The 24,214-nt window shown below is 33.2% G+C and overlaps 1 protein-coding gene across 2 annotated transcripts in view; it reads right to left on the reverse strand.

Annotated features, from left to right (window-relative positions):
• TOP2B (DNA topoisomerase II beta) overlaps nucleotides 1-24,214 on the reverse strand; it is a gene marked incomplete at its 5' end in the record, with an annotated part of 59,505 nt that overhangs the window by 26,414 nt on the left and 8,877 nt on the right. Inside the window, 14 exons of one of the 2 annotated variants that reach the window (XM_080797372.1) lie at nucleotides 884-989; nucleotides 1,069-1,179; nucleotides 2,106-2,231; nucleotides 2,507-2,664; nucleotides 2,993-3,131; nucleotides 5,037-5,174; nucleotides 5,266-5,367; nucleotides 6,972-7,145; nucleotides 9,867-10,079; nucleotides 11,233-11,330; nucleotides 12,203-12,348; nucleotides 16,015-16,078; nucleotides 17,430-17,520; nucleotides 18,589-18,759. In XM_080797372.1, coding sequence (XP_080653498.1) covers nucleotides 884-989; nucleotides 1,069-1,179; nucleotides 2,106-2,231; nucleotides 2,507-2,664; nucleotides 2,993-3,131; nucleotides 5,037-5,174; nucleotides 5,266-5,367; nucleotides 6,972-7,145; nucleotides 9,867-10,079; nucleotides 11,233-11,330; nucleotides 12,203-12,348; nucleotides 16,015-16,078; nucleotides 17,430-17,520; nucleotides 18,589-18,759 — 1,837 coding nt within the window. Of the gene's footprint in view, nucleotides 1-883; nucleotides 990-1,068; nucleotides 1,180-2,105; nucleotides 2,232-2,506; nucleotides 2,665-2,992; nucleotides 3,132-5,036; nucleotides 5,175-5,265; nucleotides 5,368-6,971; nucleotides 7,146-9,866; nucleotides 10,080-11,232; nucleotides 11,331-12,202; nucleotides 12,349-16,014; nucleotides 16,079-17,429; nucleotides 17,521-18,588; nucleotides 18,760-24,214 lie in introns of those variants that run through there. The other variant, XM_080797371.1, reaches the window with a different exon arrangement.

A 24,214-nucleotide genomic window follows, 5' to 3' on the forward strand; every position in this document is an offset into this window, starting at 1 on the left:
GGATCGAGTCCCACATCGGGCTCCTTGCTCAGCAGGGAACCTGCTTCTCTCTCTGCCTCTGCCTGCTGCTCTGCCTGCTTGTGTTCTCCCTCTCTCTCTCTCTCTCTCTCTCTGACAAATAAAAAAATAAATAAAATCTTTAAAAAAAAAAAAAAATCTAATCCAAATCTGTCTGAAGCCTCCAATTTAACTACTAGTTAACAGAAAATAAGAGGCAGGGGAACATACTATATATTTAATGAAATTTCAGGGATAATCAGCAAAATCCAGAATGTGGAAAATTGTACAGGACAATCAATCCAACTTTTTGAACAAATAAATTGCAAGGAAAAAATATGAAAAGAGAAACAAAATATTAAGATTTAATAGATTTATCAAACCAAATGCAATGTGCGGACCTTGATGGATCCAGACTCAAAACAAAACATTTTTATTATAATCAGGAGAATTTTAACACTGACTGAATAATTAAGGTTATTAAAGGTATGATAATGAAATTATGATAATTTATTTTTTAAAATAAAATAAAAAATTTTTAAATAAAAATTTTTAAAAAATTATTTTTTTAAACATTCTCTTAGAAATACATACTAAAGTATAATGAAAATTATATAAAATCTAGAAGTTATTTCAAATTAATGGGGAGGATATGAGAAGTGTTCTGATAAACAGGATTGGCAGTGAAATGGTGGTTATTAGAGTGCATGGGAAACCCATCATACCACTTTCTCTACTTCTATAAAATTTTTTATAAATTCTTTAAAAATCAGCCATAGCTATTTTTGCAGTTTAAAACAAACTTTCAAAATATTTTATAATGATCTCAAAAATATATTTATGTCAGTGGTAACTTCACAAAATTTAAGTATTTTAAAATACAAACCTTTGTAGTATTTTATTTTCCAGGCTTTCTGGTTTTCTATATGTTTTTTCCACTCGTCAAATTCAGGAATACTATAGAAGGAAAGTTCCTGTTTATTTTTGCTAGCCTTAATAAAAAAAAAAAAAAATTAATTTTCTGCTACTCTTTAAGACAACAGTACAAAAATATATTAATGTAAATAGTACCTTTACAATAGGAGTAATGAACTCTTCAAGAAAACCATGCTTCAAAAGTGATGGCCAATTGTGATGGATGAAATTAATAAGCAGGCCTTTTATGTGAGAACCATCTTGATCCTAAATAAATGTTAGTAAAGAGTGCTATAATAATTTTATGAAACATAATTACTTATAACCAAATTAAAATGGATGAATGTAGCACAGGCAAATTCCATTCAAATTTTGAAACTGCACTTTACTGTTGTAAAGGATAACCTTTACTGGTTGTAAAGAATTTTTTCTTAAAATTCAAATAATGAATATAGCTAGTGATAGACTAAATCTTCCCATCACTACAAAATATACTGTCACTATATGTTTTATGTTGATTTCACTAAAAGAATGATTTAAGGATGTGAATACATAAAATATTGTTATAATGCCACTTCACTGAACAAGGGAAGGAGTAATCTGTGGAGTACAGGTATTCACAAGTCTTATCTTGATATAAAAACTGCTAAATTTCTGCTTAAAACTACACAGCAACTTTTTCAGTGAAAGATTTTCTCTACAAATGCTTTTAATTAGAGTACATGAGACATGTTGGATGCATGTGAAATTCTTCCTTTTTGCTTTTCCAGTTCTTTCCTAATTACTGCCATTTTACTATTTAAGTCCTACTTTTTGCACACTCCAAATTATGCCATCATATACAAACATCATCCATCATCCTACTGATTAGTCCTTGTTGCTTATAAGTTTCATCATTTCCTTTCAACTTATATATAGGCTTCAACCCCATAATACTACCATGCGTTCTACTCTTCTCATATTTATTGCATTTAAAAACATTTTTAAAATAACCAAAAAGATGGCTGCCCAATATGTTGGATAATGTAAAATGTGTCTCACACAAACACTGCCACTGAATGTTTTCTACTACCCGCCTTTGATGTACAATTATTTTCCTTTTACTTTCTTGCAGCAAGTCTCACAAAACAAATATCAAAAGGGCACTCTCACAGAGGTAAGTTTTATAAATATGTGGCAACCTTTAAACCAACCTGATCAGTCATAATCATAATCTTCCCATAGCGTAAAGTTTTCAGAGATTCTGCATCATCATAACTTTTCTTATATTGTAGCCCAACTATTTTGATAATATTGTTTATCTCTGCATTTTCCATGATCTGTGCAAAAAGAAAAATAATTCAAAGTATGTTAAGTGTTGAGGGGTGCCTGACTGGCTCAGTTGGTTCAGTAGAGTATGCCAACTGTTGATCTCAGGGTTGTAAATTCAAGCCTCACATTAGGTGTAGAAAGCACTTAAAAATAAAATCTTTTGTTTAAAAAAGTGTTGAAATATATAAAAAGTGAGTCAGAATTTACTTTTAAAAGTTCAACAATTTTAATAAAGTATTACAATGTCACATATGTGTGGAGATAAAAGAGAGAGGAAAGATACCTGTTTATGAGAAGCTTCCCGTACGTTAAGAATTTTTCCCCTAAGTGGAAAGACTCCATATCTGTCTCGCCCAATCACACCTAATCCAGACACAGCCAATGATTTGGCAGAGTCTCCCTCGGTTAGTATCAGTGTACACTCCAGGGAATGTTTGCCACCTGAGAGATATTAAAAATGACATATATTCCAAATTCCTCAATTTTACCAATGAGAAAAATGAAGCCAGAAAAATTAATAATCACAATAATGACAGTAAAAGACTGTAAGAGTAAATTGTTCAGCATAGTTTAATCATTAAGTAAAATTTACTGAATTTCTATCCCCTGAAAATTGGCAATATGTGGTGCAGGTGGCAATTTTAATGAAGGAAATTTATACTCTGAACATAAAATTGTTAAGTCTAACTACATGTGAAAAATGAGCATTTTCTATGACTAGATAAGTAAAAACTTAAATCTAAATCTTGAAAAGAAATCTGAATCTTACCAGCATCATTAGCATCATCCAGTTTGGGAATACCTTTGATTTTACTATACTTTACTGATGAACACTTCTTGTTCAGCTGAGTCTGGGCCTTAAATTTCACCCAATTCAGAATACTTTCTACAATGCCACAGTTAGAAGCCTAAAAATTAAAGGATAATGATATACAAACAAGCCAGAAGTTCATACACCTTGCTAAAATATAATACTTAGAATCTGTGTAGTTATATGGTGAAACACTAATGGTGATGATGATAATAATAATATATGCTAGTAAATTTTACTCTAACTACAGTAAAGCTAACTCAGGCAGTTATACACAATAACCTATTGTATAAAAATACAAACAGATGAATAAAGGGCAACTTACCAAAATATGAAAAAACTCTATTATAATAAACCCCATGAAAAATATACATAGCTTTTGTTACATATTAATTTTGTTAAAAATTAACATGGTAAAAATTGATCCACCCATGAATTCACTACCTGTGAAATTCTAGACACTGACATTTCTTATATTCCTCAAAAACAAAATCTTGGGGCGCCTGGGTGGCTCAGTGGGTTAAAGCCTCTGCCTTCGGCTCAGGTCATGATCTCAGGGTCCTGGGATCGAGCCCCGCATCGGGCTCTCTGCTCAGTGGAGAGCCTGCTTCCTCCTCTCTCTCTCTGCCTGCCTCTCTGCCTACTTGTGACCTCTGCCTGTCAAATAAATAAATAAAATCTTTTAAAAAAATAAATAAATAAAAATTAAAAAAAACAAAAAAAAAACAAAAAATCTTGAATTTGCTATGACAAAAACTACTAATATGTAGGAAACATTAGGATAAATTCAAGAACTTATTTATCGTCTTTATTCTTTTAAAAGTTTGGTAACGAGGATTTCAACATTATATATTGTGTGTCACCATGCAGTGAGTCCATGTGTGACAAGATGTTAACCCAAAAAGAAGAGTGAAGAATCTCCAAGTTGGAGCTATTTCTTTTTCATTATCCTGGGTAGTTTGATTTTAGGCGTAAGAAATAGTTTTCTGGAACATTTGAGATATAAAAAGAGGTGGACTATGTTGCCAAATCTAAACTTAATCCACTCAAAATGAAAAAGTATAAAATCTAAAACCAAATCACTTCATCATGAATGCTATGAGGGCAAAAATTTGCAAAAGCATGAATGTAGGGTCCTTTGTATTCAAAATTCATCATTAGATGCCTAAGTACTATTTCTAAAGGCTTTAAGCTAGAACCTAAAAAACAACTTTTGTTTTTAGAGCATATCTTTGAATTTACAATACCAGAATGTGATAAATAAGTTCTTCCTATGGCAATTATACAACACTCCTCCACCAAAATATAAACTTCCAAAGAGAAGGAGCAGTGATTTATTCATCTTTAGATTCCCAGTGCAAATATATTTAAAGGCACTTTACATATGCTTATTTAATACAGGTTTACTGATGGTACTGCCAAACAAGGGAAGTAAAGTAAATCTTGCTTATATACAATAGATTATGAAAAATTATTAACAACTGAAAGCCTCAGTTATAAACCTAAGATTATTTGTACTCTCACCTCATTTCAGAAAGGTTAAAATAGTCCACATAAATATGTGCAAAGTAAAATGAAATTTTAAAATATGTAGGATATGATCAATTTTATATTATGCACAGATTACCAAAAATTTTTAAAAAAAAACTATACAAAGGTTAAAATCAGTAGATAAAGTTGAAAGGAGTAGAAAAGATGAAATCAGGAGTCCTATAAGGACCTGTACATTTGTTAGAGGAAAATCTAGCTGCGTAACAGCCAATAAAAAGCTAAAACCACAATCAGTTACATGATTCCCTATTTTTATTCTTGGCAAAACAATCCATTATTTTACAAAACAAAGTCTATCCTTAGTAGTTTTCAGAATTAAGTCTATTAGTTTACAGTATAAGTGCCTATGCCCACATTTAAGAGAGAAACTAATCACAAAGAGAATAGATAAATCAAGAAAACTACTTAATTCTCAAAACCAACACTAAGAAGTAATAAAAATTTTACTCACTGCTTTAAAAAATTTTTCTGACAGTTGGCATTTGGACCCAAAACTTTTGGGTTGGAGAGTCATGTTTTCCTTAGTTTGAGAATCAAAAGTTGGATTTTCGATAAGGCAATTAATAAAAACCCATATATGGTTTTTTACCTGTTGAAAACATACCCCCCCCAAAAAAAAAGGTTAACATCAGAACTGATATCATTTAATAATGCAAACGAATATATAAAGCACCACTTACTTGAAATGGTTTTACTGATACACCGGCTTTGTTCTTTTTCTTAACTACTTCAATCAGTTTACCAACAACTTGATCTACTACATAATCCACATGACGTCCACCCTAAAGAGGAACAAAAAAATAGAATATAAAATCTTCTATAGAGTAGCAAAATACTCTTTTTTTTTCCTTGAATAAACATTTAATCTTCATAACTTTGTGGAGTCAGTACTATTAACCCAATTATGCAGAAGCATAATATGAATCTCAGAATTGCAGAGTTAGGATTTAAAAAATAAGGAGTTGGAGCATCTGGATAGCTCAGTCCTTAAGCATCTGCCTTAGGCTCAGGTCATGATCCCAGGGTCCTGGGATTGAGTCCCACATTGGGCTCCCTACTCAGCGGGGAGCCTGCTTCTCCCTCTTCCCCTCTCTCGCTCTGTCAAACAAACAAATCAATAAAAATAAAAATGGAAAAATAAGGTCTTTTTGGCTCTAGGGCCAATTAGCCAACTGTATAAAACTATACACAAAGTAAAAACAATCAAATTTTTAAAAAAAACATGGAAGTGAGAACAAATACTGGCAGACACAAGATTTATACTCAGGGAACGTGGCAGCCATTGCCAGTTGGCCATCCAATGTCCATTCCTCCCTTTATTAAAAAACCTAAACTTGTTTTTTATCTGGCAACATGCCCAGTTGAACGTATTAACCAATCTAGACTCCGTTGCAGCTAGAGATAGTCACTTGACTCAGTTCTAGCCAGAGATGTTAGCAAGGTACACTGGATGGGATTTCCAGGAAAACTACTCCATTACTGATGAAAAAGGGAGTGATTTAGTTGATATACACATTTGCCCAGCCTCTTTCTCTCTCCCTAGAACTTGAAATTGAGGCATAGGGAAGCCAGCAGGTGTCTTAAAGGCATAAGAATGAAAGCCACATGCTAAGGATGGCAGAAAAGAAAGCCAGGAAGAGCCTGGTCCCTGATGATACTGTAGAGTCATAGTACCAAACTAAGACTACTTATTCCCAGTCCCCAGTTATAAGAAGAAAAAATACAACCTTTACCTCTTTATGTTACTATATATTGGGTTTCTATTACATATAACCAAATGCAATCATAACATGCAAAATTTGGTGACTTGAGAAAGTGATGCTAGATTATAAAAAACACTGAGTATTAAAAAGAATAAGTTAAAATTTGAATAAGAGTGACAAATTATCAAATCACTGCTTTAGATTATTCTAGAATAATGCTTGTATTATCTATAACTTTATTATGATCAATGGGCTTTTAGACAAGAAAAATTTCATTCAATTCAATCCAATTCAATTGGATTCACAATCCAAAAGCCTACAGAACAGTGTTCAAACTTCTTAGAATAGCATGTAACACACGTTCCACAATCTGACCCCAAAACAGACTCCTCTATTATTCTTTCTTTTACACTCTAAACTCAGAACAGACTAAAGAATGTGTTAACATTCTAAATTCATAAAATATAAATGTATTCAACTACAAACACTAATATAAACTCAACGCTCAATGGATGTTTATATAAATTATAAGACAGTTATTTTCATAAATAAGCTTTCATTTTCATAAGCCAATTTTTATTTCACAAAAGCAGATCTGGGGGGTTTTGTTATTATTTCTTATTTTGTTTTCAATGAAGCATTGTTCTATTGCTTACATGGCAACAAAGAATTAGCACACTTACTTTTGTTGTTGCAATACTATTTACAAAGCTGATTTGCTGGAATCCCTTTTCACTCAGTGTGAGACAAACATCCCATCTTTCATTTGCAAGTTCATGAATAACTTTCAGGGCCACTCCAGTTTCATCCAACTTGTCTTTCACATAAAGATCTACATAGCTGCGAAATCCATTTACCTATTAATTTGAAAAACCAAAACCAATAAACAATCTTATATTGGCAGCTCAACTAGGTAAATGCCATCAGGTACTCTTACACTTTAATTTTCCCTCACTCACAACAGCTCTTATTCCTCAGATCCAAACCTTCATGACTTCGCCCATTCTATTCCTTAATCCCTACCCTTTAAAAAGGAATTCATTTCTATATGTATCTGATAGAGAGTATGAAGTAAAAGCTGGACAGGTGAATTATTATAAACTCTTCCAAAAGTTTAAGTTTTCAAATGACAAAGTAGATGTCTAGCTTTGAGTTCAGACATATAGAAGGTTTAAAGAAGAAAGGAAGAAAGAAAAAGAGAAAGAAAGGAAGAAAGAAAGAAAGAAAATTCAAGCTTCTGCCCTTCAAGAAAACAGCTGGTCAAACAGCAAACTGATTTTTCAAGAACACTCAAGAAACCTGAATTCATAGTCTGAAGAGAAACAGCTATCTGTAGAGACACACAGAACGCTAACCAATTTGCTTAGGTGAGGCAGAAGCTGTCTAATATATAAGCTAAAAGGAACATTAAACCAGAAATTTCAACAACTTGCTTTAAGACAAATATGGACGGTGTGGGTGTGTGAAGCACTTGAGAACTGTCATCATAAGGGGATCCTCAACTTACAGGCTTTTTCTCCAGAAACTCCAGCAGGTTCTCACAGGGAAGGTCAGGAAAAATCTAGAAAAAGCTCCCCACCATGGTGCTGCTGGTTGGGGGAAGAGAAGAATAGCAGCTACTGGGAATTCCACCCAGACTCATCTCCCTTACCCATCCCAACCACAAAAACAAAACAAAAAGCAAAACAAAACAAAAACCTTAATTTGCAGGGACAAGAATACTGCTAAAGAGTACTGGTAAAATATCACTGTAGCTGGAATAAAATAATTCCAGCCCTACCTCATCCCACTCCCATCTCATCTAAGAAAAAAAAAAAAAAAAGTTTATTTTAAGGAGCAGGGAGCCTGAATACTAAATGAGAATACTGGTGGATACATGCTGCAGTTAGGGGAAGAAAATAAAGGGCAGAGAAAAATCTGTCTCTAGAGGAAAGGCAGAAACACTTGTGAAGGCCAAACCCCTGAGACACAAGGCCAGTATGTACTCCAAAGTCTTGAACCTCAATCAGACATAAGTATCCTATAACCCACCACCATGTTAACAGGTCTCCAATAGTAACAGTGGGTTTCAGAGGGCAGGGCTGCAGAGACAGACTTTCCCTGAGGGGCAGCTCCAAGACAAGGCCCAAAAAACAAGGAAGAATTTTAAGTTTCTGGTGCCCATAGCAACAACAAACATCAATGCTAGCTAAGTGCAAAAACAATTAACTGCAAACACAGCCATTTTCTGTACAGATTAAACATAAATCCTGATACCAAAGCCTATTTACTCCATATCTACTATCCTATATAATGTGGCTGATTGCCAACAAAAGCTTAACAAGGCATGCCAAAAGGCAAGAAAAAACAGACTGAAAAGACAAAGCAATCATCAGAACCAGACTCAGATATGTCACAGATGTTTTAACTATCAGATAAGGCATTTAAAATAACTATGATTGACATGTTAAAGGCTCTAATGGAGAAAGTAGACAATATAGCTTCCATCTCTCTGTTCAAGTTGTATAAGAATCAAATGGAAATGCTAGAAATCAAAGAGAGTAGAAGATATGAAGAATGCCATGGGCAGACTCATCAACAGACATGACATTAAAGAAAAAAAATTAGTGAACTTAAAAATAGGGCAACAGAAATTAAACTGAAACACAAAGAGAAAATAAGTGAATAAGGCAGAGGAAAACATCCAGGAGCTTAGGACAATACCAAACTATATAACAAATGCATAACTGGAATACCAGAAGGAAAGAACAGCAAAGAACTATTTGAGAAATAATGGCCAAAATGTTTCCAAAATTAGTGACAGATACCAAACAACAGATCCAAGAAGCTCAGAAAATGGAATAAAAAAAAAAATACACGTTAAAAAACAAAACCAGGGACGCCTGGGTGGCTCAGTTGGTTAAGCGGCTGCCTTCGGCTCAGGTCATGATCCCAGCATCCTGGGGATCGAGTCCCGCATCAGGCTCCTTGCTCAGCAGGGAGCCTGCTTCTCCCTCTGCCTCTGCCTGCCACTCTGTCTGCCTGTGCTCACTCTCTTTGACAAATAAATAAAATCTTTTAAAAAAAAACAAAACAAAACTCCCATAAAAACACCTAAACATACCATTCTCAAAACAAATAAACAAACAAACAAAAAACCAAAGAGAAAACCTTCGAAGTACCCAAAGGGAAAAATAAACACCTTACCAAAAGAGGAAGGAGGATAGGAACTATAGCCAACCATGCAAACAAGAAGACAACTGGATGACATTAAAAGAAACAATACTGAAACCCATAATTCTATGTATCTCTATCTCTTGAAAGTGAAGGAAAATACTCTCTCAAATAGACTGAGGGAATTTATTGCCAGACCTAACTACAAGAAATTAAAAATTTCCAGGCAGAAGATACATGATTAAGATCAGAAACTAAGATCTATGCTAAGAAATTAGGAGTACAAGAAATATTATAAATGAAAGTAAAATAGAATCTTGTGTTGTGTTTTTAATGGTTCTACAAGATAACTGACTGTTTAGCAGTTAGATTTAACTGTAAGCTTCCCAAAAAATAAGGCATTTACTATTTTAGAAGACACTTACAGGCAATTTCTTTCCATTAAACATGACCTTGACCCCCTTGCATGAACCAGCCAAATCATAAGCTCTTCTGGTCATAAGGGCCACAATATCCTTGTCAAGTTTTTCCATCTTAAATTTAGACAGATCTGGTTGGAATGTTATGCATGTGTAATCTTCACCATCAAAATGTTTAATTTTGGCTTCAGAAGTCTTCATCATGTTATTCATCCATGTCTTTAAAAGAAAAAATACTCAAATATTTCTATATGCTTCTATATTTTATAATACATAAAGACTCAGTTCATGAAATACAGTCATTCACCATTTATATCCAGTTTCCAGCTTCACAAGAAACCAATCCTTGAAACTGATATTAGAGATGAAAAAATTTAAAAACTACTACAGTAGTCCCTCCTTATCTATGTTCCAAGACCAGAAACCATGGATAGTACCAAACCCTATATATATTATGTTTTTTTCAAACACACCTATGATAAAGCTTAATTTATAAATCAGGCACAATAAGAAATTAATAATAATTAATAAACCAGAACAATTATACTTTAATAAAAGTTATATGAATGTGGTCTTTCTCCCTCTCAAAATATCTTATTGTACTGGAGTCAACCTTCTTGGATGATGTGAGATGATAAAATGCCTACACTGCCAGATGAAGTGAGGTGAATGATATAGGCACTGTGACAGAGCATTAGGCTACTACTGACCTTCCAACAATATGTCAGAAGGAGGATCATTTGCTTCTGAACCGCGGTTGACCGCAGGTAACTAAAACCATGGAAAGCAAAACCACAGATAAGGGGGAAGGGGAACACTATTATAAGAACCTAATTTGAAAATAAGCAAAACGAACTGCACGACTTTATACACTATTAGTAAAATAACTTTCAAACTCTTCAACATGACCATTTAGAATTTTACAGAAATAAATAAGAATGATGCTTTCCCTGACCAAATTACTTTAGCTTATGTAAAATTTCAAACTCTTTTCAAAGGTCTACCAGAGTAAAATAAGACAGAATTTTGTAATATGAATTTGATGAATCAATGAGGAATTTTCCAAATATGCTAAGTGGATACATTTCAGTAAGTCTGTAAGGTTCAAGGCATTATCAGTAATGCTTAACTAGGTAAAGGAAAAGTCTAATAAAGCTCTTCATTTTCAAGGAACAGGAGAAAGATTTATATAAAACCTTCAGGCATTCTGAAGTCTTTATTCTGACATGCTTAATGCTTTAAAAACAAAAAGTGATGTAGGCATCATTGCCATTTACCTAAGGTTCTATCATCTTACCAAAGCAATACAACATAACACACAGACACCCAGACACACACACACACACACACACAATCAGAATTTCTATCATACCTGCTTAAAACTGTGTTTGTATTCTTTGCAAGCAGTTTCTACTGTAAACTTTGTACTGAAAATATTACAAAGTTTTGCACCATAACCATTGCGACCACCTGTAAGAACAATCAAATGTAAAAGGTTTAATGAAAAGGATTTTAGGAACTTTGTTAAACTTACCTACCATGGGACAGGTCTGTAGCAAAATAATTTCACTGCATTATTTTAACAATCACCAACTGAATATTTCAGAGTATATTTACATTTTTTCATTTAAAGTAAAATACAATTAAGATTTAGCACATAAAATAATATAACTAACATGTATTTTGTAGATTCATCAACTTCATCACAATTTCAAGAAAAATTAAGCTTGCAATTTCCTATCATCAAGTAAATCTATGCAAACGCGAAATCTGAGTTTTCTATCAAAGTTACTTCTCTATTATAAAAATTTAATCTACATCACTTCCTAAAGTCTTGGTTTTGAAAATGAAAACCATCAAACCACTCTTGAGCAATGGAAATAAGTAGGAAAACATTTGGTTACAATCAAAGCACTTCAACTCTATTTACAAAACCTAGATTTGCAATCTTGACCCTTGTAAAACAGTTTAGAAGTAATTTAATTGATACCAAAAGACACGGTTTTCTTATGCAGTAAGAAGTTCACATATATAGAAATCATACATCTGACTTTCATCGGTACTCTAATTCAAAACTCAAACTGTCAGCCAGATTAGAGTTCCAGGAGTTGTAGCATAAGTAGCATAAGTACTATGAATTAAGCTTTTAAAATGCCTATCAGACTATAATCAAGATAATACTTACATGTGATGGTTTTTTATAGATATTAATTCTGAAAAGAATTTTCTCACAGTAAAGCTACACAGGTTTCCTTTTCTGTAATATTTTATACAGGAATAAATTTTAGTTGGAAGTATAAAAAAAATTCAACAAAAATTCTGATCAGCCGTTTAGAATTTACCTGTTACTTTTTTCTCATCATCATCATAGTTACTGGATGTTAAAAGCTGTCCAAAAATTAACGCAGGAACATAAACTTTCTCTACTTTGTGTTCTACCACTGGAATGCCTTTCCCATTATTCCAAATGCTTATAATATTTGATTCACTGTAAATAAACAGAGTTTAGAGCTTAACATGGTTTAAAGGTATATTAATTTCCATAAAAAGTAAAGTAATCCAGAACAAACCTGAGTAATTATAAGCAAAACTCCAACCATTACTAATTGGAAGACACTCATCTTTCAAGAAAATACTTGCTGAGGACACACATCTCTACTCAAGTCATAACTTAAAGTAGGGCCACTAAGCCCTACAGGTAATACTGAAAAATTTCTCAGGAAAAGAAACTCTTCCCAACCTCCCCCCAAAAATAGTAAAAGCGGTGAAAGCTACAAGAAGTGAGCTCCAGATTGTCTTCTTTTCATATATATTAGCCATGATCTTCCTGCTTCATTCTACCAGTATACCACCTATGAACCACAAGCTCTGCAGAGCCAGGAGCCATTGCCATTTTCATTTCCTAACTGTTGCTGCAGTACATATGGAAAAGGACAAATAGCAGGAAATGTATTCCATTCTCACCCTAAATATTATACAGGGCTGCTTGCATTGTGGCAATCATGGTCATCAACTAATTTTAATGGTTTTAAAATATTTAGATTTTACCTATTTTAGGTTTTTTAGGTTTCCTTATCACAAAACCATCCATTTAAGCCCTGAATGGTATGCAGTAGAGGCTCTTATGGCTAATAGCAACTTGACATATGCAGTAGTCCTGATAGAAAATTTTGCCTACCCTATCATTTTGAGTAGTATACACTATAATCTCTTTACCCATTTAAAAGCCAAATTTGCAAAGAAACACAGCTTCATAACCAACACTAACAATTAGGTTAAAAAAGCTACCATTTGGGGGCGCCTGGGTGGCTCAGTGGGTTAAAGCCTCTGCCTTCGGCTCAGGTCATGGTCCTGGAGCCCTGGGATTGAGCCCCGCACCAGGCTCTCTACTCAGCGGGGAGCATGCTCCGCCACCCCCCCCCAACCTGCCTCTCTGCCTACTTGTGATCTCTGTCAAATAAGTCTTTCTAAATAAAATCTTCAAAAAAAAAAAAAAACAAAAAAAAAAACCTACCATCTGACAATCTAATTCATAATTATTCTTAGATACACAGAGTTTCATTCACACGTATATATCTTACTCTCTGAAGAGATATTAGAAGTAGTTACACAACTAAAAAATTTGTTACAAAAGCCAAAATTAAAACCATATACGCAGGGGGAAATCAATTAATTAAATCAAATTAAACAGGAAGGAAAGAAGGAAGCTAGCTAACAAATAACTTTTAGCACATCATCTTCTTTTCCCTAATTAGCCACCAACTTTTCTTTCCCTTATTGTCCAATACAGGTTCAACTCTTCAAATGTCCTAGACTCAAATTTTTATAGCATTTTTAAATTCAGATCTCCTGATCATTCTCTAGAGTCCTTAGTCATCAAGACTAGTTTGTCCTGAGATTCATTTCTTATCAGTATTCAGTCCTTTCTTCATTCCAAATGCCAATATACAAGTCTAGACTGCTATCACCTTAAATATTATAAATCAAGCTAAAAACTCCTCTATGGCATGTTCACAGCCCATTATCCAGATTCTTAATTATAGTCAAATTTAATTCCCACTATTTGGCAACATGTATCCTGCTTTTCCTTCAAGTCAGTTTGTTACTTGTCCTGAGTGTTCATTCCCAGTTCTTCCATTTCTTTGTTTACTGGTCTTTCCTTGCCTTAATGTCTTTTTACTCTTTGTCTAGCCAAAATTTAACCCTAACTTTGAGAGCCAGTTTATGACTTCAGTTCTCCATTAAACCTTTTACCCAGCCACTCTCATCATATACCAAGACTAGCAAAAAGCGCAAAAAAAAAAAAAAAAAAAAAAATCTAAATTATTGAGTACCTCAGGAGATTAGATTATCTTTCCTGTGGGTAAACAATCTCTACAGAATACACAGCTGAGTGTTTAAATATGTAACAGTTTCAAATTGTCTACTATAGTTCCACTTGTGCCTCCTAAAGACAATGGACCCTAGAAACAAGGGCCAGATACTACACTACTTTTTTAGACTTCCCAGGCTTAGTATTAATAGAGAAGAACTCTGAAGGAAATAAAGAAAGACAATGAATGGAAAATTACACATCTTAAACATCTCAGAATGATACAAAGTCAATACATTCATAAGTAAACCTTTAAATTTTTTTTCATCCAATTTAGAGTATCATATATGGTACTAATATTAAGATAAGTATTTTGTAAATTCATTATCTTTATCACAGTTTAAAAAAAATAAGGTGTGACATAACCTACATTCAATAAGTCTATATGATTATGAAATTTGAACTTCCTATCAAAGTCACCTCTCTCTATTGAAAAATTCAATCTATATCAATTCCCAGATCTGGCATTTAGTAAGTTCTGAACAATGATTCAGAGTTCTATAACTATATCCTTTGCTTCGTCAATAATCTTCACAGAAATACTAGGAAAAAGAATACTGTGTTTGAATATAAATAAAATAATAATATATAATAACATAATAAAATAATTAGTAATAGTTAAAAAGATTTAAGTAGATCTATATAAGTTAGTAACAAAGGCTGTCCACAATGTGTCAAATAAAAATAGAAAAAGTATATAATCCCACTTTAAAAAAAATCTGTATACATATTTCAGTATGCGTGTATACTATTTTTTAAAGCTACAGATTTAAGAGTTTTAACCCTAAATAAACAAGCATACTTAAACTAGAAGGGCTGTTAAAACTCTGGTTAATGTGCTTTTCACATTTGTTTTTAATCAGACAGATGCCAGCAAATACTAACCATCGTATAAAGTTTTAAGCTCCTCTGTAGTTTGTGGTAATCTTTTAATACACAGCTAACTTCATGGTATAACCAAATATGTTATATTTTCATATATAATAATCTTAACCATACCATCTAAAATTACATTAGTTGACAGTGAGACTATACCTGAGTTAGTTAAATTTTCATGTTAGAGAAAACTCTTGATATCATTCTAAATTATTAATAAAATATAAATGTAATGCAGTATTTTACAAAAGGCATGCTGTTGGAAACAGGGTCAATGTAACAGTAATTTTTTTTTTAACAGTAATATTTCTAAGTTAAAATGGTATTATTTTCACTCCCCTTCAGTTCTCCAAAACAAATCACCACAGTGAGATCTAATTAGCTGAATGCCTGGTATGTATTCTATAATATTCTATAATTCTATAACATAATTCTGGTATGTATTCTATATCCAATTCTATGAACTGGTATGCAGTTCATAATTTACAAATGATGTTACAAATAATGGGAAAGCCCTAATACCGGTCATAACAAATAAATTTAATCTATAATATAACTGGACTAGTACTAGCAATAGCACTGAGTCTTGACTCTCAAAGCAAGGGCAAGAAGGAAAGAGTGAGTGACTACTGTAATCACCTGCAACAATAACCGCAGCATCAAAGAGGGAGAAAAATGGGTTTCCAAGTGTTCCCATAAGGAAGTACTTTGGAGTAAAAGATCATGAATGACAGAAGAACTATAAAAGTATAGCATATTCTGGTTAAAAGAGGCAAAAATAACAAGATCTCAGCAACAGAGAAACTTTAGGAGTACTAATTGTATACAGTATACATTTTAGGAGTATTTGAGAACTATTAGAATAAAACAACTTAGCATTAAAAAATTAACTTGAAATATACTTACGGATCAATAGAAACTTTAATACAAGTCATATTCTTGTCCCTCTGTTTATTGTCAGCTGCATTAACTACGAATTAAATATTTTGATGATTAATAAAATATATAAAGCTATATGAATAAATATGACACTGTATGTATACCCCTAGTTAATATAAACATTTATATATGGTAATAGTTACTGAAATTGTTGCTATTAACTTCTAATAAAAACTTTATTTTCTAAATAATATTCTTAAATTTGATATCACACTAAATTACTGTTATGTCTTCTACTACAAACTGGGGGTAGGGGAAGGGCAGATTTTGTGATATATAAAAAAAAATCTATAGTTTACAACTCCCTAATCCAGGTTAGATCTAAAAGAAAAAAATTGAGTTTAATTATATTTTATCTTGGAAACAACTATTTTCTCTTGATCTTCTTCAAAAAACTCATGGTTTTATATGCAGGTTGAGCTAAAATCAGTTATTTTTCAATTAGAAAGACAAAGTCTTCAGCATCCTTAGAAATCAAAATTCTAAATCCTATGCTCTATAATTGATAATGTATTTGCATACATTAACCATTACTGTGGTTAGACACATGACTATACAAATTTTACACAAGCTAGCTGTCAAATTCAACTTCAGTCATAGAAAATAAATGTTCCTGGTAAACACTATGTGACATAAAAGTAAAATCAAGTGGATAGCTGGGAAGCAAAAGTGGAAAGTATAAAATACAAGTAACCAGTTTTTACTCCCTGTCCTTTCCCCAAAGAGCAACCAGAACTAGCTCCGAGAGACCCATACAACCCAGCTGTCTAGGAAACATCAAGTGGCACTGACAGATAGGGTGGTGACAGAGCCCAGAAACTCTAGAAAGTGCTTGGCTAAAACTATTTCCAAAGTGCAAGCATTCCCTAGGAATCAATTAAGCATCCACACTTCATTATGATTTCATTTATCATGTGATTTGGAGAAAACAGAGATCGTTCAGAACAATGGTGGTTAAACTTGGCTGCCCAACAGAAATTCCTGATTTGTTGGTGAAAAACACAATTTCACATGTCTCACAGCAAACTTACCAAATCTGCAAGGATCAGGCACTGTAATCTCTATTTTTAACATGCCCCCCAGATGACTGGTATGCATGAAATCTTCAAATGACTACACATACAAGATTACAAACCAACTGTGGATTACTGATCAAATACAACACAGTCATTTTACAGATAAACGCGGATATGATGTGTACAGATATGAAAATATTACAGTGAATACAAAATTTTCTGAAGAACATTTATATTCAGCATAGAAGCCAGAGATATGCCTTTAAAATTTATAGTGTAAGTCTAGCTTTACACACACACACACACACACACACACACACACATCCCAACAGACACAGAGGAGTTAAATCTTAGGCAAGTACTCACCCAAAATTTCATCAAAGATCTTGTATAAACCTGGCACAAAGGTGACCTCTCTGCAATTCATTCCTACATCTTCATCATATACCCACATTAGCTGCATTGTAAGAAAAATTCAAAATGTCTTATGGGGTAAAAGAAAGCATTTAACATCAGTTTTACATAGTAATAAGCCCACATCTGTCATTTCCTCTGTAAACACTTAGATCTTCAAAGTAGAAAAACATATTACTTCAGTTGCACTAAACCTCACTATATGCATATTCAATTTAAATAATTTCAAACTGAGGGGCATGTGGGTGGCTCAGTTGGTTAAGCAACTGCCTTCGGCTCAGGTCATGACCCCAGGGTCCTAGGATCAAGCCCTGCATCGGGCTCCCTGGTCAGTGGGGAGTCTGCTTCTCCCTTTCCCTCTGCTGCTCTGCGTGCTTATGTCTCTCACTCTCTCTGTCAAATAAATAAATAAAATCTTAAAAATAACTTCAAATTGAGAAATTATTCATTTTGTATTATGTATTCTTATTTATAAAGTCAGCTTATTAATACAAGGCACCAAGAATTGTTAGAAACAATATTTAAATAAAAGAGGAAAAAATCTTATATTTACTTTACACTTTTACTTCATGCTTTATATCTTTCTGTAAAGAGCAAAGAGTAAAATAATATGAACACAGCATGACTCTGCACCCAGAGACCTAGCTTTAAACCCCAGCTCTTACTAGTTGAGGGATCTGGGCAAGTTATTTAAATTCATTTAAACTTCAGTTTCCTCATCTATAAAATGGGGATAACAGTACCTACTGTTTAAAATTGTTAGAATCAAACAAGATAATATGTGCAAGCCAAGTCCACAGTAAGCACTAGTCATTAGTGTGTATGTACACATTCTAAAATTTGAAGCAAACCACAGCATAAACATAGGGACTTTTAAAAGTTCACACACTACCATTTTACTCTATCCTTCTTACCTCTGATAGTTTATATCACCTAGTTTTTTTGTCTTTAGTAGGAAATGAAAACATTTCTACCTCTTAGAGTTCTCTCCCTACTTTGCTTATGAGCACGGAAACATGAAATCATGTACTTATAAAACATACAATTACAAAAAAATTATTATAAAGTAGATACAAATACACATCTCCTAATCTCAAAATTTAACAATTACCTGTGTCAATGGTTCCACTGACCCAATATACGTATCAGGACGAAGGAGAATATGTTCAAGCTGTGTCTTTTTCTGATACACTCTCTCAACAGACAACTTCTTTGAAGAATCATTTTTGTTTGCGGTTTCTGACTCTTCCTTTTTTGAGGCATTGTTCTGATCAAAAAGAGTCTAAAATTAACCAAAAAATCAAATTTAAATAACCTACCAAGGGGTAAGCTAAAATGTATATGGACACATGCCATAGGTTTTCTTTTTAGTGACAAACTTATCTCAGGTTGATTTTTAAGTCTTAAAGAGAACATGGGTCTATTTATGACAGCCAGTTCTTTTTATAGCACCATGTAAAACTGCAGTTTTGACTAAGGTATGCACAGCCACCAGAATAGCTAGTAATGCCTACATCTATTCAATCCACAAATATAAACATTTCCCAATTCTGTAAGTTATCAAGTTAATTGTTGTATTCCTCAAAACTTTCCAAGGAATAGGAGTTCTGGTCAGGCTATATATAGGTTCACAATAACTGAACCTGGCTACCTGCAGGAGTCTACAAATATTCTACATACCAGTTTTCTGCCATTAAGCCACTATAGATTATTTTCTAGAATAGGCAAAAACAAGCTACACAAAATAGTGACTATGTAGTTAATAAACACTGATATGACTGAAAATACTAAGCATGGCTTATGAAATTTCAAATTTCACACTTTTATATGTCATGCCAATAATTTCTTATAAATCAGTGCTAGATGCCCCATTACTGAGGCACCCGCTGATTCTAGTTTTTGCGCAGTTCCAAGGAAACAGAGGTTGGTGATACTAAGTCTAACCATTCCTACAGTAGATAAGGATCGCCAACTCAAATTCCCAACGTCTGGAGATTTCCCCATTTTCCAGAGAACACACTCTCTCCTTCTCCTAATATTGACAAATAAGACATGCCACTAAAAGAAAGGTGCTATAATGGCATGTTTTTTCAGTCAAAAAAAATTCTTATATTAGACAATGAAAATTGAGATATCTTCACAAGTCTTTGAACTTAAGAAATGAAGCAGTCAGAAGACAAAACAATGGAGGAGATTTTATGAATTTGAGCAAGTTATAAACCACTTTAATTCAGGTCCTACACACAGCCATACCATTATCTTTAAAATTAATATTTGATAAAAAGTCATTACATCGTCTACATTTAAACGATGTATGCTTAAAAATCAAATACATGGGCACCTGGGTGGCTCAGTTGGTTAAGTGACTGCCTTCGACTCAGGTCACCATCCTGGAGTCCCAGGATCAAGCCCACATAGGGCTCCCTACTCAGCAGTGAGTCTGCTTCTTCCTCTGACTCTCCCCCTACCATGCTCTTGCTCTCACTCTCTCGAATAAATAAATAAAATCTTAAAAAAAAAAAAAAAAAAAAAAACCTCAGGGGCGCCTGGGTGGCTCAGTGGGTTAAAGCCTCTGCCCTCGGCTCAGGTCATGATTCCAGGGTCCTGGGATCGAGCCCAGCCCTCTCTGCTCAGCAGGGAGCCTGCTTCCCTTCCTCTCTCTCTGCCTGCCTCTCTGCCTACTTGTGATCTCTGTCTATCAAGTAAATAAATAAAATCTTTAAAAAACAAACAAACAAACAAAAAACCTCAAATACATTACCTCTGAGCAGTCTAAACCAGGACAAGAACTGTAATGTACAAACACTATGGAAATTCAAACATAAATTATAATCTTCCAGGACCATAAATTTTACATAAAATTAAAGAAACTTAACATTGTAAAATAAAGTATTATGAACAACCTCTGCTCTATTTTAAACTATATTCTTCAGATTATGAGACTGACGTGCTGCCTAGTGTACCCAGAAGGCACTCAGACTATATTCTTATACATTCTTTCATTTATAAGGTTACCCATTAACACTGTTCTGAATCAAAAATAGCTTTGGACAAAAGAAAGTAGGTACTTCATAAAATCTTCATCATCTATTTCTGTGAAGAGTTAGATGAACTAGTCAGAAATATACCGCATTTAAAAAATACCAGGCTCCAAATTTCCAATCATGTTCCTTGATTTTATGAGATAGCTGATTAACTTACAGAAACAAATCCAAAAGTAAAAGCGTAATTGATTTTGTATAATGGGTCATCAGAATAGTAAGGACTAAGTTCACACTCTTAGCAAGTGTTTAAAGACCATAAATGCTATGGAATCAAAGGGAGGTAACTTCTTACCGTTAAGTTAGAACTGTTCGCAATCATTGCATAAAGGTCGAGAACTTATAATAACCATGGAAGGAAACGCTTTCTGATCCCAGGTTACTACTTCAGAACCCACAACAAAGAAAACATCTTCAAGATTAGACTTAATCAGGGACTCACGTTTACCTAATTGGGGCTTCTGCGTTTGGTCCTGATGAGTTACTCTTAACTAAAAGGGCACACAAGTATGGAAAATAAGGATGAAGTCCTTTATCACTTCTTTTTCAAGAATTTATAACATCTCCCATATCCCTTCACTACCAATCACTTCTTCCTCCCGAATGGATACTTGAGAGTTAAGGAATGCTTGGCTTGCACCTAACACATCCTATCAAGTTCAAAAGTTGTCATTCTTGCTAGGATAATCTCAAAAATCTGAGAAAAAGTGCAATGTAGTTGGCTTTGTCAGATTACTATTTATAATTTTCTCTAGGAATAATACATAAATATTCAAAATAAATTTGACAATATACTTAAAGTATATTATATCAAAATGTTTTTTCCTAAATATGATAGATGTTAAGGAAAGAAAAAAGGCACCATTTATTTAAAGTAATGAAAAGCATTAAGGAACACATTATTTACAGAATATCATAATAAAAAATGTTTTGAGATCTTTGTTAATATTTCAAGTCAACTCTTGTTTATATTAAATAATTTCTAAAACTTGCATATAAACCTTTAAACCTGGATATTTCATTAAATATTTTTAGTTATGCTTACCAAAAATTGTGTTGACTATATAAACTTCTCTTGCTATATTTTTATGTAAAAATATTATATGTATTTTTAAATTAGCAGCTTATTAAAACTATACTGTTTAGTGAACAAAATTGCAAAAATATATAAAAATGAGCCCACTGTCATCATTAAAAAATTATATATCATACATACACACATATGAAAAAATATAAAATACACACAACAGAAAATCAATCAAAATTATCTGTAAGAAGTAGAAATAGAAGTTATTTTCATTTTCTTTTCTGATACACATTTTCTAGTTTTCTACAATGAACACATATAGAAGTATTTTAAAAGCCTATTAGGCCATGTATGTGAAAACGTAATTACACTAGAATAAAACTGAAGGTTTCTTTCTTCTGGTGGCACTGCTAATACCTACTTATTACTTCTGTAGTCCCAACTTTCTCACTACAATTTAGGCAAAAAGGTAAGTGAAACCAAAATACAGAAATAGGAATGGCAAGTTTGGCAGAGTAGAAAACAGAAATTAACACTGCAGTCAGATTTGTCTTTTACTTTCCCATTCTCAACAAATGGTAGTTTGCAAAGCTCTTTGGCTCACTAGCAGCAAACAGAAAGAAGAGGTTCTCTCCTGAGAGGTCTATAAGATTTTCTCACAGAAACCTAAAAGAGGGGCACCTGGGTGGCTCAGTGGGTTAAAGCCTCTGCCTTCAGCTCAGGTCATGATCCCAGGGTCCTGGAATCGAGCCCCACAGAGCCCCACATCAGGCTCTCTGCTCAGCAGGGAGCCTGCTTTCCCCTCTCCCTCTCTGCCTGCCTCTCTGCCTACTTGAGACCTCTGTCAAATAAACAAATAAAATCTTTTTTTAAAAAAAGAAACCTAAAATAATGATCTCTTTTAGCTCCTCTTTATTAGCAGAAAGTTGCTCCCTGAATAATGTCCAGGCCACTAAAAATCAAAATCTGGAGATGAGGGGACATAGAACAATTATACTACCCCCTCAATGGGATGATCCCATCCCTAGACTAAGTATAAATACAAACACCTTGGCCCTGAGAACTAAGTAAAAATGAGAAAAATCGATTAATCACCTTCCCTACAACTCTTACTGCCACTATCTCTAGGAAAGAAGAAAAAGGAAGAACAAGAAAAAAGAAAGGTCACCCAGAGTAGTTCTTCAGTTTTAACAGTTACTAATAATATTCAGAAAAGAGATTATGAAATTAGCTCGAACACAAACGGATCAGCAAACTCCTATCTACACATTTACAAAAGCACTCTCAATCCTACAAATGATAAAGGAGACTGACATATATCTGATATCTGCAGGCTAAAAGAATTATTCTCGTGGTGGGGGGGGTGTAGTTAAACTTTCCACATTAATGTTAGTACATTAAGATTTTCATTAACAACTTATTTGGTCTACTTGTAAATCCACCAGTTTTCCCATTGTGATTAGCTCTATTTGTGGTGAAAAATTCTTCTTGAATTTTAATAATCCTCTCATCCTCATGTTTAATTGAGGCAAGTATATGGGGGCATAGAGGTTTGCTTTTTTTAACTTTGTTTTTGTTGCTGTTGTATTAGCTTTTTTGTTAAGTCCTTGTTTTACTAATTTTTTAATGTAAAGTTTTTAATTTATGCTCATTTTGAACATTGAAAAGGGGTCTTTTGATTCAAAATGATTTAACCTTATTCTTATTATGTTCATAGTAGTAAAATATCTTGTACTACAGTAATTGACTAAGTATTCCACATTAAATAAAAGTTCACAATATGCCCTTAAAAATAATCAATTACCAAAATCATTCCAAATAAATTTTAAGGTTTGGTAAAATTGAAAACTTACAATTTAAGTTTTTTGTAATTTATTTTACTGCTTAAATTTGTGTGGACAAAATACCAAGCTATTTATAGTAATAAGTAATTGCAGCATCTAACAACACTAGAATATAAGAAACCAAAGCAACATTTTCATTTCCACATTAAACTAAAGACAAATAAAAATGTAAAATAACCCTATATGAAAATATCCTCCACAAACCTAAAAACGTTTTAATTCTATTATTTGTGGTTTACACATATGACACCATAACTGACTTTTTCTGAAGTTCAAAAGCTGGCTGCCAAATTAAACAATGCATTGTTGGGAATTTTTTAATTGTAACAAAACATCAAAATAATACATAAAATCCATATTAAAATATTAATGTTTTAAGCACTTTTGCAATATTGCTAACTCTTAGTGAAATAATATAGATCTAATACTTTTATCCAAAACTCAACCTTTATCAAGAATACTTCTAAAAAACAAAAAAAAAAGAAAAAATACTTCTCAACCACAAGAAAAACACTGCAAAAAAACAAATTTTTTTTATTTCAGAACGAATATGTACCAAGATCATTCTGTTAAGGAAAAAAAAAATATATATATATATATATTCATATATATATATATTCTTCCATGCACAGAGTAGTCACGTGAGATATAGCAATTTGGGGCAATCACCCAGTTCTTGTTTTTCTGTAAGAGAATGAATTGCTGCCAAAGAGGGGAAAGGAGATAGTTTGCCAGTTGGTGCTAAAAAGGAACTGAGCCACTCATTCACATAATCGGCACAGAAATCTCACCATCACCAAGCCAACAAGAGTGGCACTAGCAAAA

The sequence above is a fragment of the Martes martes genome, assembly GCF_963455335.1.
Source record: "Martes martes genome assembly, chromosome: 1".
Lineage (NCBI taxonomy): Eukaryota > Metazoa > Chordata > Mammalia > Carnivora > Mustelidae > Martes > Martes martes.